Source organism: Amblyomma maculatum, chromosome 1 (genome assembly GCF_055883805.1).
Source record: "Amblyomma maculatum isolate TAMU_Amacu chromosome 1, ASM5588380v1, whole genome shotgun sequence".
Taxonomy (NCBI): domain Eukaryota; kingdom Metazoa; phylum Arthropoda; class Arachnida; order Ixodida; family Ixodidae; genus Amblyomma; species Amblyomma maculatum.
This window is the reverse complement of record NC_139344.1, coordinates 285,295,775-285,315,866: the sequence shown is the minus strand read 5'-3', so window position 1 is coordinate 285,315,866 and position 20,092 is coordinate 285,295,775. Positions and strand designations below refer to the sequence as shown.

The 20,092-nt window shown below is 43.1% G+C and overlaps 1 protein-coding gene across 4 annotated transcripts in view; it reads right to left on the bottom strand.

Annotated features, from left to right (window-relative positions):
* Positions 1 to 20,092, bottom strand: part of LOC146206727 (pseudouridylate synthase TRUB1-like) — an 82,633-nt gene that overhangs the window by 3,631 nt on the left and 58,910 nt on the right. For 3 of the 4 annotated variants that reach the window (XM_084591533.1, XM_084591534.1, XM_084591535.1), the window contains 2 exons: positions 12,632 to 12,829; positions 4,620 to 4,676 (listed from right to left, as the gene is read on the bottom strand). In XM_084591533.1, the coding sequence (XP_084447659.1) occupies positions 4,620 to 4,676; positions 12,632 to 12,829 (255 nt within the window). The remainder of the gene's footprint in view (positions 1 to 4,619; positions 4,677 to 12,631; positions 12,830 to 20,092) is intronic. The other variant, XM_084591537.1, reaches the window with a different exon arrangement.

Genomic DNA, 20,092 nt, shown 5'->3' with positions numbered 1-20,092 from the left:
CTTGGATATCTTCAGAAAATGCGCTAACGAAATGAAAATCGCCTTCTACGACATCAGCTTGGAGGTAAGCTTTATTCGGCCCTTTCGGCGTCTCTTCACCACATATGTAATTCATTTTTTTTTTTTTTTGTATGTAGTTGTTGGCAAACCCACGCAATATCACGGATGCCAGTTGCATCTGCAAGGCCGGGTGCCACTGTTAACGATGCGACACATCGCTCTCGTATGATTTCCAAGGAAACCGCAAAAAACAACAACTTGATTTTTGATTGCCTTCCGACGGCTTTTTTTTTTTATAACTATTATGACACCCATAAACACAACAGCAGATCGAGCTGTTAGTTTAAAAGGACGTTTTCTCTTTGCGGGGAGCCATGAACATGTGTGACAAGTCAGCAAGCGCGCACTCCTGCAATGTGCTTCGCTCTCCATGTCGTGCTTCTACGTCTTTTACGTCAGGCTAGGCTTCCCAAAAGCGAGCGCCGAGAACAGCTGGAAACTATCATTATGAAGTCGTTAGAGAAAAAAGCTCTCGTTGGGCAGGAAGGCTCCGCGCTCTCTACAACACAGGCTGTATCCGAAGGCCTGCCAGCGCTGGTTACAACTTTTAGTAGTTGTTACAACTTTTAGAGCTCGAGTTGGGTCCAGAAGTAAAAAAAAAAAAAAAAGACCCTTTTTTTGTGTGTGTGTTTTTCGCGTGTTGCGCGCTCGATACAAACAAGCGATCGCTCGTGCATGCTTGAAAGAAACCTAGCGTCAAGTACTGTATAAAAAAAAAAGAAAAGCGGGAAATGCGCAGCCGAAACGAAAAGCAATGGGTGCGATATGACATTCGAAATGACTAAGTAATTACAGGCCCTTGTTTTAGTCGCTGTTTATTTTTTATTCTTACGGGGAACCAAAAAGAAATCGGAACACAGCGTCGGCGCTACCCACGGTTGCGGACCCAGACAGCCGCCTTTTACAGCGGCGCCTCCCAGACGGCGCCACATGTTCGGCCAAAGCTGCAGCGCACCAGGCCCATAGGAAAGCCGCGTCATATATCGAACTCAATTTCACCGGTCGTTCGATATATCGATCTCCGCACCACGCACTGGAAAGTGTGCCTTTCCCAAAGACGATCGCATCACCTTCGGCCGTTTGCCTCGTGACGTTTTCAAGCCACGCGCTGAGGGGACAGTTCGTCTAGGGCAGCGCCCCCGCCCATTTCCCAAAGGCGCGCACATCTGCGGTTATCGTTTCCCGAGCGCCAGCACGTGACGTTCGCAAGCCAGGTGCGTGAATGAACCAGAGAGAACCGGTGGGAAGGAGAGGGGAAAAACGCGATAGAGCGAAGCGCATGGGCGTGCCCATTCTTTTGCCGAGCCATCTCTCTCCTTCCTCTTTCCCAGCCTTCACTCGCAGTAGCACGCGCTACGCATGCGCCAAGATAAAACGTTACGAAGCGGTTTTTTTTTTTCTTTTTTTGCGGGAGTCGTTTATTTTTGCATGTATTAATCAACGAAAGCACGCGGTCAGCTGCGATCATGACACTGGCGTTTAGCATTTTTCGCTTCAAACAGCAATTGCAGCTACTGTACCACGCTTTCCAATGATTTTGTGGCAGTGGACTACGCCCGCCCCAAGCGCGGCGTAATAAATCGAACCAGGCTTGTGCAATCAAGCCATCAGTTCGCTCCCCGCCGCCGCAGGAGCTATCAAAAGATAAACACGCCGCGACGTTATCACTGCGCGGCATCTAATGAGCTGTGGATGAGACGACCGAAACGGAGTGCGACAAGCAAGCCAATACGCTGGCGGATTTCTGCCGCGGCGATACAGAAACCTTTTGAGCTGCCGCGGTGGCTCGAACGGCAGAGGGACGCAGTTCCAACAAGTTGGAAATTTTCTGCTCTGTCGCTGCCGCTCGTCGCTGAGATCGCTTAATCGCTTGCATGTGAGCGAGCTGGCCTTAATGCTTTTTTTTTTTCCCCAAATTCTCGAGTGCCAAAGTGGAGGGTGGGTTCATTATGCGAGTGAGTTGATTACGCAACAAATACGGTATCGTTTTTTCGCATCGTAAGTGCCGTCCCAAGCCGATTTCTGTATATCGAACTATTTCGCGATCCCCTTCGAGTCCGACATATCCGGGTTCGACTGTGTATATATATATATATATATATATATATATATATATATATATATATATATATATATATATATATATATAGCGATAGCTTGGTGTGGTATAAATGCGAACATTTGGCGCGATGTAGCGAAATCTGTACATCGTCATTCAGATTATGTACTACAATGTTACGACGGATTGCTAAGTTTGTAAGGTCAGCATTACGTTTTAGTTCGGTGACGCTTGCATGGCAGGAGTAGGCCGAGTAGATGAATCTTGTTGCGCGGTTTTGTGTTGCTTCAAGGATGTTAGTTTGTGTTGCTTCAAGGATGTTAGTAAAGTTACTTTGATGACACACCCAAACAACACTCGCAAATTTCAATTTCAGTGGAATAAATGTAAAATAAGCCAGTAACTTTATTGATGGAGGTGTCAGGCACAGTGTTTGCTGAAAATTGCTTCATTAGCAAACTATGTTATGTGATGTGACCAATTTACATCGTCAGATGAATACCTAAATATTTATATGTTGATACAGCAGGGATTTCCGAGTCCAAGATGAAGTATTTTGAAGACGGTAAAGAGTGACATCGATGAAAAGATAGGCATTTTTTTATGTTTAAGGACATTAGGGATTTGTTACATTAGGTTGTTACACATTCAATGTTAAATTCAAGGAGTTGGGGTTATTACTGTCAATCAAAAGGCAGTAAATAACACAGTGATCGGGAAACATGCACACAGAACATAGGTTAGCTCGTAAGCTATTTATGTAATGGAAGAGAAGGGGACCAAGGAAGGTGCTTTGGGGTGGCCTGGATATAACTGGTGCACAAGAGAAACTTTTGTTAGAAAGGTCAAAAGCTGCCAGTTAGAAAGTTGCAAATCCAATCAAAGACAAAGCAATTAAGGTTTTGACGTGAAAGTTTTAGAAGAGTCATGTATGAGGAACTTTGTCGAAGGCTATTTTAAGATCTAAAAACTACGCGTGAATGGGAATGTTACGGTAACTTTTCGAACTCAAGTCTTTAATGGACAGTGCTAATTGAGTGTCGCAGGATAAACCTTTTAAAAAATCACGTTGACAAGGATGAAAAAAATTGATGGATACTAAGAAATTCATAATATGAAAAAAATATTACATGCTCCATTGTCTGAAAGAATGATAGTGATTGATATGGGTCAGTAATTGTGATGAGAGGAACCTTGTTTTGGAACTGGAATGACTTTGCTCACTTTCCAATTGTGTGGTACAACACCTGATGAAAGAAGTTGCTGAAAAATATATGATAGTATGACGCTAGTAGCACGTTTTGTGTTTTCTGGAATTTTGGTGTTAATGCCGTCAACAAGTTTAATGATGTTAGTTTCAGAGAGTTTATAATTGTGACAACATTGGACTCAGAACATAATATATTAGGAATAGATGGGAAATCAAATGAAGGGAAATCTGGAATATCTCCATCCAGTTCATTGGTGAAAAGTGAGTTAAAGGTTAAGTTTAGAACTTCTGCAACCTCAAGTTATGCAAGTGGATTATTATCATAGTATAACGGTGAATGGAGAATGGCCAGCAGCAGGTCATTTGCAGTCAAAGTCGTAACGCTATGGCCTCGTCCTCTTCCATTCTATCATGGTGTAACGATAAAAAAAAAACTGACACTGCAACACCGTTTCACTGAAAGAACTTGGGAATTTCACTTGCAAATTGGTCGGCAATGCAGTCAGCTTTTCAAACAGAATAAATGCTGGTAATGCTTTCAAAAGCCTAACAAACTTCTTGCTTTTATTAATTTCCCCTTCAGTATCCCTGGCTGTTGGCAAAGCATGTTGGTAGATAGTCAAATGATGAGACGTGCAGAGTCACAGCCATCTCTAGGTGGCGCAGTTTCAAGCAATGAAAAGGCCACACGCTTGGGCACTATCGTCAAAGGCATATCTTGTTATTAGTGACTAATAAGGAATATGGCTGCGGCCATGATGATAGTTGCAACCCTTCCATGAAATGGTGTTTTATTTACTTCAGCATTTTAGATGCTGTTAGCTTAAATTCTAATGATTGTGCTTAGCCCCACAGAAAAAGAATTTACTTATTCTACTCCATTATTATTCTATCATTACACTCAAACTTTGCCTTCATCCCACATACTCATTACTGTACTGCAGCACAGTTTACTGAGTGTATGCAGCCATTATTTTAAGTAGCACAGAATTGAAAATTTTCTTGTTCATAGTTTCAATGATACCTTACTGCTAATGTACTAACAAGTAAAAAGATGTGCTTTCATTTAATACTATTTTATGACTAATTCAAATTATTATTTTTCAATGCACAAGTAACCACACCCACCTGCAATGTATTTTGCACTAGCTGACAAATATAGTAACAGAGGGATTAATTAGCATACATAAGCCAAAAGAAGAGGACACAAAACATAATGGCTGTACTAAGAATGTCCATTTTTAGCACGGTTTCAAGTCTTCAAGCACACTGGAAATTTCAACAACCTACCTTTCCCTAAGTCATGCACAAATGTCCGAGGCGAGAATCCTGGCCCACACTCTATTTCTGAAAACAAAATAAGCCAAAATAATATAAGTGATAAAGTTTGCAGCAGACAATAAAAGTAGGGGTGTGCAAATATTTGAAATTTCGAATATGAATTGAATATGTTTGTTGATTCATATTCATAGTTAAAAAACTGATATTCTAATTTGAAAAGTTTCGAATTCACTGCAGTTTCCTTGTACTGCACGCTTGACCGCAATGCTTGACCGCAACGCTTAACTGCAACGCTTGACCGCAACGCTTGACAGTAACGCTTGACCGCGCGGATTATGCAATGAAGCATCCTCAAAATGCGACAGGGCCGTTTTATCTAGAGGGCCTTCTTGATAGTGTGTGCCAAGCAAAACTAAACGAAACAGAGAAAAAAAACATTGTTCTCACCTGGGTTTCATCTCGGATCCATACAACTATCGTTCATGTGTTCATCAGACAAAATTATTCTGATGCAAAAAGTTTTCAGCAGTTTTTCAAGGACTATTTGATAGTTCCAGCTTTCGGTTAATTCAGGCATTTTTCCTGGTCACTTGAAGGCCGAATTAACGAGATTTTACTGTATTCAGCAGCGATATGACAGCTCCACCCGGTTTCATGCAAGTCCATCTTGTAGTGCTATAAGCTGGGACACAGAATCCTGTACAAAATGTATACTACTGGATTTTTCAGTGGGGTATATGCTTCCATGCAATTCTAATTTAATTGTATTTGCCACATGAATACCACATGAATTGTGAAATAAACAAGATGAACAATGTTTGCTATTTTAAGTTTTCCATTTTTTTTACACTTATCGGATATTCGATACACAAAGGTATTTTATTTTTCCCAAGTTCACATTTGATTCATATTTGAAAATTTTAATTTTACACAGCCTTAAATAAAAGCAATGCTACTATTCAAGTAACTGTTCAAGCATTTAGGCATTTTAATAATACACTCTCTTCAAATTGAAGTAATAAAAAACAAAGATAATTTAGAAATATATCTTCTGATGAGCTATACACTTTAAAAACGAACCTGCCTGCACCTGGAATTGGATAAAATATCAATAAGATATGCTTTTAATGGCTGATCTTGATCACTTCGAAGGTATAGATGGTACTTTCAAATACTAGAATGCAAAACTTAAGAAGGAAGCAACTTTTCATGTAATAAGATAATAGCGGGAAACAAAGAATAACAGGACTGATATGTATGTTTTGGTAACGGTGAAACTGATGCAAGTGTTTTGCAGCAAGTATGATGAGAAAAAATATCTTGAGCAGCTGCCTTAAATGTAGTAGATGGCCCAGAAAACAAGATAAAAGAATGAACTGTGCCATGCAAATAGGAAAATAAAAACCTTCATTGCATGATGCAACAGCATTGTTCATTTTTTTCCTTTTTTGAGTGTCCAACTGAGATATTTGCACCCATTCATTCTTACTCCATCTCTTTTAATGTCACCAAGGTTTTTCACTTGATGCCCTAGAGACATTCAAACATCTGTGACTGGTTTGGTTTGGTTTCTAGGGTTTAGCGTCCCAAAGCGACCCAGGCTATGAGAGACGGCGTAGTGGAGGACTCTGGAAATTTCGACCACCTAGGGTTCTTTAATGTGTCATGTCAGAAAGGTAAAATACAAATTTTACCATCTGCGACTGGTCAAATTTTGCAGTTTACCTTTCTGACAAGACACATAGGTTATGTGTTCTGCAATAACAGATCATGCTTTGACTGCAACAGCGGTGCTCTCGGAGCAATCCCTCCTAATTATTTCCATCGAAAATACAACAGATACAACAGTATGACACATAGTTCTTTGTAGTGCACTTTGGTAGCAACATCACCTTATTTTCTGGCATAATCCTTATCATTTTCAGTGAATTCTGCTGGCTATGAACTTTGCACAAATAGAGGCAGCCCACTGCTTTACAATGTATGTGACACCATAATAGCCAGAAAGATGCTCTCCATACTTTACTTTCATTGCCCCTGAAAGGTGCCCAACCAGCAGTGTACAGTGGGTGCAGTATAAGCAGACTACCAAGCATGACAACATGCTGCAATGCTTTTCAGCTTGCACAGGGTCTTGTGTTATGGCTTTACAAAAGAAAGTTTTCCTTCTAGCTGACTTTAGCACAGTATTGAGAGTTGACAGTGACAGCACCACAGTTCCAAGATGCTCAAATAAATGAGGCCTTAGATGTCCCAAGTTTTCATCCCTTTACCCTCTAGCAACTCTGTCAAGATATTTTCTTGTGAGGGCGAATTCCATCAGCTCTTCTGAAACCATGCCAAAATCAAGTTTAATGGTGACAAGTTTCTAACTTTTCAGAAACGCTACAGGTTTGGTAAACCTTGACAAACTTGCACAAAATGCTCTTCTTGCTCCTAGGTGAACATTATGGCAAACATCTGCCACAGATTTCGAGACAGCAACAATGTGAACAGTTTCCAAAGCATTGAAGCCAATATCTAACTTGAAAAGCAATTTATTGTATTCATCACTGGGAAATTAATAGTCTATTAGAGTATTGATTTTATTGCTGAAAGGTAACTGATTAGAAAGTAGCAGAAAAATTGTAGAGGTTCAATTATCCTTGAACCAAATTTCACGAGCGTTAGCCATCGGCTGCAGCCTCAGTCGCTGCTGCCGCTTCCATCTTGGCTCACTTCTGCGTTTGGTAAGTGTAAAGGTTAGCTTCAGCCTTGAAGAGAAAGCGAAATTCTGGAAGCGGTGAAAAGACACATATGGCTCCCACCGACGTATTGTGGGGGGATGATGGTGCTGAGTCCCTGAATAGAAAAGGGGTGCCCCAGTTGGGTTACATTCGGAGAAAGGCGCAAGCGGTGCAGTACGCCAGGAGACGCCACTAATCGCTACTATGTCGGAGCTGCGTATGGGCGCAGGGGAAAAACCACCGCGAGGTGTATACTCTGTTTCATACATCAAGTGCAACACGGTCAAAGCTACAGCTCTTGTTTGCGCTCTCCGCATCCGCGATGAAAAATAGTGCCTGCTCTTGACGAGAGGAAATAATAGTTATTTTGTCTACAATCTTAATAGATCTTACATTTGCCATCAACTTCATAACGAGCACCTTTTTTAGGGAGAAAGGATCGGATTCGGTGAGTTTGTCTGTTTTTTAAGTCGTTTTCGTCCGTGTCGCGTTTTCGCTGCCCCACAACCTTGTCAGCTGTGCCACTAGATGGCGCTGGCTGTGCCCTCCGCGCTGTGCATCTCTGAGAAAATGATTTCTATAAGATCCACACTGCGAAGATGTCTAGGCATGCGAAGCAAGTTATTGCAAATGTGTATGCTCGAAATAGAGCCTGTTTCCGCAGGAACCACTCGACCACAAAACGAGCGCGTAGTGAGAACTACTTGCGTAGCTTTCGCTGCGTTGCACCTGATATATGAAACTGAGTATAGTGGATCGGGCAGGTGACCTCGATGGACGGCCGTAATGAGCCTCCAAGGATGTCCTAGCTCATTAGTGCCGAAAAGGCATTGAGATTGGGCGCCTTGAGGAATTCCCACGGGATTGGTGAACTGCGAAGGGAAGCTGGCTTGCACGATAGAAATTACGATCATCATATGGCGGCGGCGACGACTTGTCGGTAGAGTGTGGCAGATGACTAATCCCGAGAGATACCCGGGTCAAGGAATCCGCGGAAAGCGTGGGAACGGGTCAGTCTGTCTGGTAGCAGAAAGAATTTTCGGCTGGACTGGAAGGGCTTCCTGGCGGGGCCCACAACATGGTGGGCCAATTGAGGGGCGATCGCTTCTACAGAAATTTGTACATTTAAAGTGAATTTGTTGTTTTCTTTTGTGTGTGTGTTTTGCACTTGGGGAAAGGGTTGCATTCCTTTTCAATATTAGAGGCAGGTCACGTGTTGTGAACAAATAGTGTTTCATGTTTGCAGTGATTGGGGGTAGCAAGATGTGGACAAGGCTTAGGGGTCAGTAAAACCGAGCCTCAGAAGCCGAGAAAGTGTTCTGGGATAGGTTTAGATTCTCTGCATCGTTGGCTATGCCAAGGAGGGAATATTTCCCTGTTAGCCGGATCCAACTAGCACCTCTCCTGTAAATATTGTAAATTCTCAGTGTGTATAAAGTCACCAGTTTCTCATCATAACCATTGTGTTCAAGTCTTCACTTACCCTCTCAGACAGGGCGCTTCTGGAGCAATTAACTTCCACGGCACGTTCATCGTCCCTGACGGAGCACCCCAGGTGCAAAGGTATCAAGAATAGAGATACAACGAACAGATCATTACTGTAAGCTTTCCGGCTGCTAAATTATTCCGGAGCCCTCCACTATAGCAGCTCTTTCTCTCCATCTTCTAGAATTCAGTCCCTCCTTCCTCCTTTACCACCCTAAAGACAGCGTTCGTATGGAGGCTCCCTGTACTACTCTGTTCCTCTCCACTACAGCTGGTGTGTGGTGTATGAAGGTTCATGGGCGGTATGGTTTGGGATGACATAGGTCGCTGGTGCGAGTCCCTAGCGTATACTAGGCTCTGACTCAACTAGTAGTTTCGTGCTCTGAAACACACTAAATCGTTTTATACCACTCCGAACCTTTTGCGTCAAATAGGTGGTCCACAAATTTTGGTGGTGCAAAGTGGTTCAACCTCGATGGTTCTCAAACCGGAGTGTATATACGCCAGATTTTATTACCCTTGCTCGTACGCTGCTAGCGTGCTCCTACTCTCGACTCCGGGTGCCATCTGTCGAGCGTGTGGCCCGGGGACTGCAGGTCGCGTGGACGTCTCACATAGAATGTGTGTGTGAGCAAGCGCTCAATTCTGTCGTTAATGTACTCTACTGCCAAATGCGCTCCATCCAAATCTTATTCTTCTTGTTACTACCGGACCATGAAAAGGAAATAACAAGAAGAATAAGATTGAGATGGAGCGCATTTGGCAAGCACTTGCAGATTATGACTAGCAGCTTACCAGTATCGCTCAGGAGGAAAGTATACAACAGTTGCATCTTGCCTGTACTCACCTATGGGGCTGAAACGTGGAGGCTAACCAAGAGAGTTCTACTTAAGTTGAGGACAACCCAGAGGGCTATGGAACGAAAAATGGTAGGGGTAACATTAAGAGATAGAAAGCATGCAGAGTGGGTCAGAGAAATAACTCAAGTTACCAACATTCTAGTGGAAATTAAGAAGAAGAAATGGACATGGGCAGGACATGTAGTGCGAAGAGAGGATAACCGATGGTCGCCGAGGGTAACAAACTGGATTCCAAGGGAAGGAAAGCGTAGCAGGGGGCGGCAGAAAGTTAGGTGGGCGGATGAGATTAAGAAGTTCGCAGGGGTCAAGTGGATGCAGCTAGCACAGAACCGGGTTAAGTGGAGAAATATGGGAGAGGCCTTCGCCCTGCAGTGGGTATAATCAGGCTGATGATGATGATGACTAATTATGCATGTAGATGTGTGCTGTGCATTGCTATACACATCTCTCCCTATTCCAAAGAGTAGTGAAACAATCTGAAGCCCCCCCCCCTTACACACACACACACACACACTGCTCCCCCGTTGGCCCGATATCTGAGGGTAGTCTACCATGCAGGTTACAAACAGGAAATCACCGGCCATACGCACAAATGTGCTGGCACCTTTGTTGTTCTTTGTTTTTCTGCGGCTGCCGTTTACATGTGATAAATGTATTTAGATTTCTCTTTTTGATTTTTTGCATGATGAAGTAGATTTTTTGTTTATGTTACTCCATGGTGTGAGAGGTAATCGAATCAGCCACCTACACGCTGAAAGTTGCTTAGGCAAAACACGTGTTTTCAGGCACCTGCAGCTCATCTTTGGCTTTCTTTTACCGTTCCTTTACAGGAATGTAAGCACAAAGATCAGCAATGCAGACTGTTATCTCTGCATTTCAGAAAGAAGTTGGAATAGAAAATGTTTGAGCATAGTGTCTTTCTCTGTTAGCATCTGCCTGAAACGCAACAACTAAACCCGATTTCATTACATACTATGACTCCAGCTCTAACGGCTATGCAGGGCTTTCACATACACCAATAGCTTTGAAATAAAATGCTATACTTGTCTTCTGGCCACAGAAGTCATGACAGCTAACTACTCTGTTAATATTTATTTAAGACTTGATACATTAGCAGAATGGTGTACCCCACAACAGTGGCTCAGTGGTTAGCGCTCTTGACTACTGAGGCCGAAGACGTGTGTTCGATCACAGCAGAGACGGGCACACTTTGTTGAAGGCGAAGCAGAAGACGCCTGTGTAGTATGCAATGCCAGCGCACAATAAAGAACTCCAGCTGGTTGAAATTTCCGGAGCACTCCACTATAGTGTACCTCATAGCCGATGCCAATTTGTGACGCTTAACTCCATATACCACATGAAAACTTAGTTCTTTGCTCCAGGTAGCATTTCTTTGGTGCTATTTCTTTATTTGCCATGTACAGCAATGTAAATGCAAGTTTTAAAAAGACATACCATGCGTGACATGCAGACGCTACAGTTTGGTAGACGCTATAGATTTTCCAGGCATAAAAAAAAAACGATCTTAATGTGGCGGCATTAATAAATAAAGCACAACAAAACTTGTCTGCTGTTAGCTTGGCAACTCAGATGAGCACACAGCGATAATATGTTGGTGTGACTGCGCACCACCACGCAGGCGACAACACAGCCCAATTGGTGAGGTTTGATGTAGCTATCAGGAAGGATGAAGGGCATATTGAAAATGCAATTATATGTGAGCAGTACATATTAATAATGCTTGCAATTGTTCAAAACGTTTTCTCGGCTGTAGGGTGCCAAAACTCAAAGAAACCTTTTCTTGCACAACAGCCCAAAAATTATTAAATAAGCTTGGACAGAAAGAATGTTGCACGCAAAGTGCAACCAGTGGGTATAGCTAGCAAAAACCACTCCTTAAGCCAACCCGCTTTTTTTTTTTGGGGGGGGGGGAGCAATTAGTGAAACAGAGTGAACTGTAAGAAAACTTCTAAATGGCCTGTTAAAGTTAGCTATGATTCCTGGAATGATTACACGCAGAACAGGGCACAATATTTTGCCTCATCCTTGTTTTCGGCAGCATGTAAACATCCCACAAAATACTGATAAGATGTAGACCTGATACAGAGTGTAATTTTAAAAGAAACTTGCCATTACAATGCTGAAAATGTCCAAGCAACATGCGTAGCTCCGAGACAGACCCACACTAGGGCCACAGACCCATTACAACACTGCTACAACTACCATCACCAGAAATGCCAATAACGCTAACGATTGTTTCACAATGTTAAAGCAACTGCACGCCTTCTGCATGATTATTACATGCTGTAGGCAACCTGCACTGAATTTTACCATGTCGATTGCAGAACCATAACACAGACCTTAGACGAAGGAGCAAGAATTTTTTAGGCACACTTGTAATGCTTTCCCATAATAACCTGCCTGTGCTCACAGTCATGAGGTCCATGCATAGTGTGCCTCAGCTAACTGGGTTATGCTGAGGACACCTAGGCAAAGAATGTTACTGGCTAAACACATGCCTCTAACTATTCAGAATTTGGTCTAACATTTGTTGCAGCTCTTAAGTGTGCACTGGAACAATTACAGTGCTGTTCGAATGCTGCAGGTTACCTACTCGGCCAAAACAAAAAGTTTATACCCCCTACAAACTTATCAACTTTCACTTTTTTATATCAAGCTGTAGAAAGCAACTATCATGATTTGTAATTCTAGGAAAGGCCCTTTTAAAGTACTATCATGAGCAAAGGTAAGAGACCTCTGCCAGTGCATGCCGAACCATTCCTGAACTACATGCGGGTGCCATCTGATGAAGCACTCCTATTGTTGAGACTGAGGCAGTCGGTACTTATTCAGCAAACAGTTGCACAGAAATGTTATGCAAAACACTCAACAACACAGAGGCAAACTCGTGTTCAGTTCTGCCCTGGTAGTACTGTGATGAGGATAATACCAAGTAAGAAATCGGGCAGGTTGAGCTTGGAGCATTTGATACTGTGGCAGATGGCTGGTCGTTTCATGACAGCAACATGCTCTCTCTTGACAACGTGCTCTGGTGGAATTTCGACCCCATCAGCAGGAGCTATCGTCTGCTCGATCGCACCAAGGAACCGAGAAAATTTCTTCTCCAGCTTCTCTTTTGTGATATGATCTGCAAGGCAGTTTAAATGCCACAGTGTAAGAGTGACTTAAGTGGTGTTTGACATTCACAGTGGCAAAACTCGTGCCTCAGCAGCTTCTAACCTTTTAGGATTAAGTAACTTTCTTTAGGATGAACTTGAAGGGCCATGAAAATTTAATCACCAGAAGTCCATCTTAGGAAGTTCATAAGAAGACCGTCTTGACAGGAGTGCCACCGAAAAAATGTTGTGGCCATGCTACATGTGTCCAAATATATGGTACATAAAATTAATGAATGAAATGGCTTTGCTTGATTGTAATTATGTGCACATTAGAAAAATGGTCTTCAAAAATAGAGTATTGTCAATTTTTTTCATAAAGCAGAAATGAAATAATATAATTAAGAACTGGATTGAATAACACAGCACCTCGCAACAAAAAAAAAAAAAGAGAAAAAATTCAGGATAGAGAAAAAGTTCAACCGTCACTCGCGTTCTTCCATGAAATTGCCAGAAATAGCGAATTTATTCCACTTTAAGTAGTCATCAACACTGCCGACAAGCAGAAAACGACTTTACGAGCATTGAGATGACTTTGGATATCGCACAAGGTAAAATGTAACTAAATTAAGCAAATCCCAAATCGAATTTTTGACACCTACTCATTACGGGGAAGCCATAAGCACTTCTATAGAATGACATTTGTTTTATATTTATTTTTATATGTTTAGTTTATATCGTGCAATACATTTTAACACCTGATGTTTATAAAGTATGTACGATTGTTTCTAGGACACATTGATAAATATTGAAGATGTGGTAGTGTTTTAAATTCAAGTCAAAGTTGTCCATGTTTTTGATAATTTTGAATTTTGGCCAATTTCAAAATAATATGGAAAAAAAACAAACAACTCTGGAGCTTTAAATTTTCGCAGAAATAGAGAACTAGTCCTAAATAATATAGAGAAAAAGTGTCAGCTGCAACACTTTACTTAGTTGTGCCAGAATGTAGGGCTGAATATTGACAATTTTCAAAACCAGCCCTCAGTTTTGTACTTATTTTTATAATTTTAAACGCTATAATGCAACACTTTTTCAGGCCGTAATATTTCTGAGGTAATGAGGATTTTGAGACGGACTTTCATAAATATCGATGACGATGCTTTTTTTTAAGCTGGAATTAAAGTTGCGCCGTTTTTGCAGTTTTCGAATGTTTAACGAATTTGATGCATTGTGGAGAATGCACATAGCAGTCTAGAGCTCCCAATTTTGCCTGAATCTAGGGAAATTATCTGAATTATAAACAGAAAAAAAGACTTAATGCTAAAAGCATTACGCATCATGCCCCTATTTAAGGTTGAAAATGGACTTTTTTGTAGCGCGTTGCTTCTGGAGCAATGTTTTCTATTTTTTACGAAATCAACTGCAATAACAAAACATGTTCTTAATAACTCCCATAAATGTAAAAGTTGCATAAATTCAGTGGATAAAAAAGAATAGATTACAAAATTTTAGTACGCTAGCAGCAGGACTCCAAACTTGCAACTTTTTGAAATGGCAAAAACGGCATTTTCCACCTGTAGTGATATACGATTTTTTCCGAGAAAACTACACCGTATATAGCAAAACTAAAGCCCATTTGATTGTGTTACGACATTTTCCCGCCACATATAAAAATTTCACTGAAAAGAAAAAATGGTCATGGGACATCAATTACCGTTCTTATCTGAACACACCTATATACAAAACAACCAGTAAAGCACTAACAGACGTATACCTGCGTGAAAACTGCAAGTAAAAAAACGCCAGCATTACATTTCATGTTATATCGAGATATAAAATTCAGTCTGCAAGGAAGATAGAAGGCTGGCTGATGCGCATATCACCTTTTTTTTTTTCCGATTTTTTCGGTTAGCACGAGAAGTTGAGGAGGCCTACTTTACCAGAAAAAAGGGTGATAGGTGCATCAGCCAGCCTTCTGTCTTCCTTGCAGACTATGAATTTTTATATCTCTATAAGACATGAAATGTAATGCTGGGGTCTTTTTACTTTCTTGCAGTTTTTGCACAGGTGCATCTGTTTGTGGTTTAATGGTTGTTCTGTATGTGCTTCTTCTGTTTGTTCAAATAAACTTAATTGTGAATCTGCAGTTATCCTGTTCATTACGTGTTTAGTCTGTCTTTTGTAGCACAGTGTGTTATTTCAATCATGGCTTCATTTGCTCCATTCTGCTCCAAAATGCAATATTGCATCAAAACTTCTCTAAACCAGCTGCCTCAATGTTTTGCCATTATAATTAGCAGAACACTATTTTTTTTTCGCGTAGTGTGTAATTAATGATATCTACAAAAATTGTGGTCCAACGCATTACACTTAGGTGACTGACAAATGCAGTAGGGTGATGGCATATTGTTACCTTGAGGCAATATACAGCACGAACAGAGAAGACTGACGAGGAAGTACACATTACAAGCCATCGTCTCGTCCGTTGCCTCTGTTCGCGCTGTATATTTTCTCAAGATGAACATAACCCAACTTGCCATCCTATTGCATATCGTTAGTTGCATGTACAAGTTGTGGGGGCCTCCATGATCAAAACAATGGCTGCACACCAGTGGCAGAGGTACAATGCATCTCGCACTGGGCCTAATACAGAAAAGTCATAAAATTTTATAAACTAGAAAATCATGGAGCATAATCAATGTCTGTTACTAAGTAAATTGAAAACAAGCCAGAAGCGAATGGAGGGAATTTATTGCAAAAAAAGATGCTTTGTGCACACGATAAAACAGCTTCTCTCAGCCTTTTGGATCACCGGTGGTGAGAGAAGCCAGAGCAACGAGCGAAGAGGACACCTAAACACGAGACGTTAGGAAACTTGTCCAAGAGCTGCATGAGTAGTTCTAATGGTTCTGCTGTAAAAACAAGGAGGTACTTAACCACCGAGCCTCTTTTTTTATTAACAAAAGTGTCAATCTTATGTTATACAAATGTATGCTTGAAGCGTTATAGGGGTGGCGCCACGTCCATCAATAATCGTTCTCAAACGTGTTGGAAGGCCATAGGTATACTGCCAATATGATAAAATTAGGGTAACCCCAGTGCAGCTCAAACAAAAGCATGAGGAGCCACTGGCAGAATGCTGTGAAGTGCGCCAATTTTTCTTTTATTAGTGCATTAGGGACTAACTGCAAACAAATGAGGCAACTGCTGTCCCTCAGTCGAACGTAGCCAAATGGAGAGGGTAAAAGGTATGTGCTGATTGGATCGTGAGCTAATGATGTTGCTAAGAAGGGAAGCATAATTTAAATAGTTGTGACGGTTGTGACATCGTAAATATGTTGACCTATAAAGAGAGGGGTGTTCCGGTAATTATTCGTCTTGCACCCAGATGTGTTCACACTTGGTCATTTGCTCCACACTGCATGTATCGACCGGAGCCTCTACGAGTGACGCAGCAGAACATCAGTGACGGAAGAAGGCTCAAGCTGCCTGTCCTATCGTAGGCATGCAGCGGAAACAGAGTAAGAACAGAAATGCCCGCTTGGCTGCGGCAACAGCAGCACGTTGCGCAAAAAATTATGTGAATGACCTTTAATGAAACTGCAAACAGGAGGCAAATGAGTGTAATGCTAACATATTCAATGTAGGAACCGATGATCTTTCTTTTATTTCCTCAATAATACCACTGTACGCTTTGCAAGCACCAGTCTTTTTGTTCACAGTTGCTACAAAAGCGAAGGTAATGTGAAATATCTTAAGAGTGTTTTTTTTTGTACACTGGATCCTATAAAAAAAAAAAAAATATCCTGATGTTTGTTTTTCCCAGGAATTTGTCTTCATTATGCTTGTGTTAACAGAAGCTTGCTATATACAGTAATCCCTTGTTATAACGAAATCGCTTTATTCGAAATATCGTTTTATTTGAAATATCTTCCGGTCCCGACCCAAATGCACGCATTTTAAGCCGCATTACTCGAAGTGCACGAAGAGCTTGACCCGCTTACAGCGAAGTGGCGAGCAGAGGTGTCGCCGAGCGGCAGCGTCGCTTTTGCGCATACAGCAGTAACAGCCACTGGCGATGTGTCACGCGACGCCAACGCCTGTTGTTGCCGCTAGCGCATACCGCATCGCACGGAGCGAGTATCTAAAAACCCAAAAACTGAGCGACAGCAACGAGCAGCATTGCTTTGGCAGTCCTCAGCCGTCGCGTGGCCTGTCAACTCCGGTAGGAATCGTATCGCTGGTGTCCCCCATGATAGAATCTGCACAAAATTGATGTTTTTCTAATGATTTGCGATGCCAGAAAAGCGCGGTCTCTTGGATGCTGAAGTGGCCAAAAGACCGCGTTGGCATGGGGTGCGTTCGGTGAGCAAATTTTTACTGCTGTGAAGAACTCTTCTGGCACTAGCACAAAAGAAAAAAAAAGTCCGTCGTTAGCTTTGTTGCTCTTTTGACGGTAGAAATCGACGGACAGCTTTCCGAAAACACACGAATTCGAGCGTCGCAGGCGGCGAGGCCAGCGAGGCAGCGGCATTTGTGGCGCTACCGCGCTACCCAGCGTCCAGCGCACCTCCCCCCAGCTCCCGAAGTGGTGGATTCGCTTAAATTGACGGACAGCTTTCCGAAAACACCAGCAGCGAGGCAGCGTCAGCGGAATTTGCGGCGCTACCCAGCGTCCCGCGCTAGGGTACCTCGATGCGCGCCATGCACGCGCGCATGGGGGCGGCGGGAGACCGCGCGCATCAAGGTACCCTTTCCCGTGCACCTCCCCCCCCACCTCCCGAAGTGGCTTCGCCTTCCCTCCCCGAGATAGGCATCTGCGAAGTGCGCATGCGCATCGACTGTGCGATCCGTTTGAACTGCCTGCTGCCAGTTTTGAGTGCCGTCGCTGTTCCTGCCTCCTCCTGACCTCGCGAGGCCTTCCGTGCTTCATACTTCTCGGAACTCCGGTCGCCTTTCTTCCGTCTACACACGCGAAGCCTGCCATTGCAACCGTCATCCCCAGCATGCTCCGACGAGGACAGCGAGATGACCTGAAGGCATGACCACAGTTTGAAGCTTCTGCTGTCTGCTTCGCCCGCCGCTTTTGCTTTCGCGCCGACGGCCCATGCATTTGGATCCGTGCTGCAGGCCACGTGGTTGCGTGTTATTCGGAATGCTACGTTAGCCTTGCCTCGCGTGTGCTCTTGTGGTCTACAGTGACAAATGACTCCGTCAGTCTCCAGGCGAAAATGTCTGACTTTGGAGCAGAAAGTTCTGCTGATAAAAGAAGTGGAAAAAGGCCGCTGGCAGAAAACTGACATCGCGAAAGAATTTGGCATACCGCCGTCAACTTTATCAACTGTGTTGAAAAATAAGGACGCTGTGCTGGATGGCTTTGAAAAGAGCTTCTCGTCAAAGAGAAAGAGGAATCGTGATTCAAAATATCCGGAAGTGGAGGGTGCACTTCTACAGTGGCTGAAGAACGCCAGGAGTGCAAATCTCCCTGTAAATGGACCTGCACTTACTGCAAAAGCCGAAGCTCTCGCCCTCCAAATGAGGCATAAGGATTTCAAATGCAGCAATGACTGGCTTGAGCGCTTCAAAAAACGACACGGCATGACCTTGAAGACGATCATTGGCGAAAGCGCAGCCGTGAGCCGTGGCCCTGCAGACGTATGGCGCCAACATCGGCTCCAAGCTCTACTTGAAAAATATGAAGACAAAGACATCTACAACCTTGATAAGGCAGCAATTTTCTACAAAATGCTACTGAATCGCACGTTCATGACCCCTGGCGGATCTTCATCCGGAGGAAAACAGAGCAAGGAGCGTGTCACAGTGCTCTTTGGTGCTAATGCAACAGGCGAGGACAAGCTTCCCTTGTTGATACTGGGAAAAGCGGAGAAGCCGCGGTGCTTCCAAAATGCAACTGTTCCAAATGAATGCGTCTACAGAAGCAATAAGCGAGCTTGAATGACTGCTGCAATTTTTGAAGACTACGTGCGCCTAATGGATAGACGGTTCGGCGCAAAGAATCGGCAAGCGCTCTTCATTATTGACAATTGTCCGAGCCATGGGAAGATTGACCACCTCAAGGCGATCACTTTGGAATTTTTGCCTGCCAACACTACCGCGGTATTGCAACCGATGGATCAGGGCATCATTGAGACCACTCCGAAGCTGTACCGCAAGGCTCTTTTGCAGCGCATGCTCACAGCGTACGATGCTAGCAAGAGTTACAGCATTGATTTGCTTGGTGCGATCCATTTGCTAAACTTTTCATGGAAAGAACTTGCACCTTCGAAGATCGCCAACTGCTTTGCGCACGCCGGCTTTTTCCGTGCCGCAGTCACCGACCCTGACGATGACCAGCCTGACGATGACCAAACTTGCTGCGATTTGTATGAGGCTGTACATAAAATTGCTGGCGAAGAGGTAGACGGTGACCTCGACACATTCGCGTTAGCTGACGCGGCTGCTCCCGTGGTCGCTCCAGCGACGGACGCGGAAATAATTGACGCTGTTGGTGGCCCCGACGAGGACGAAGAGCCAGCAGACGAAGAGTCACGTGAAGTGCGAACTATGGTGCAGACACGGGAGCACCTACGCCTGTTACGAAATAAGGTTGAATGTATGGGCGGCGACCACGGCCTCGTGCAGAGCTTGTTCAAATTAGAGCAGGGGTTGCTAGCGCCTGGTAAGAACTTCAAGCAACCAAAGCTCACTGCTTTTTTGCACATGAATAAAGTTTTGATTCACTGAAAATATTTATTTTCACTTGCTTGCAGTTTTGGTGCAATTAAAGCCCGACTGGTCAAGACTTTGTCAAGTGGTCGCTTATATCGAAATACCGCTTATAACGAATTTTTTCGCTGTCCCGCTGATTTCGTTATAACGAGGGATTACTGTAGTTAGGGCCTGGCTTCTTTTTTAAATTCATCATTGCTCATTTTCAAATTTTCCCTACAACCAGTTTATTATTTCTTTTTTCTGAAAGGGGAGGGGGGGGGGGGGGGGGGGGGGGGCAAAGTGGTATATATACATTTTTTTCCAGCCAATTTTTGTAGAGCTATCAATGTTCCTGCAATTAAACAAAAATACTTATTAATCATTGGTGAGGTATTTACATCTGGAGGCTGGACATTTTGGTTTTATGTTTACAAGATTTTTTCCTGTACCATCTGAGGTTCCTCTACAGCGAGAACTTATCTCTTTAAGCGATACAAAGGGCAAAAAAAGTTTCCTTGTATCGCCAGGTGCTGCGATACAAGGAAACTTGCGCCTGACAAGAGCAATTTTTTTTTGTCGTT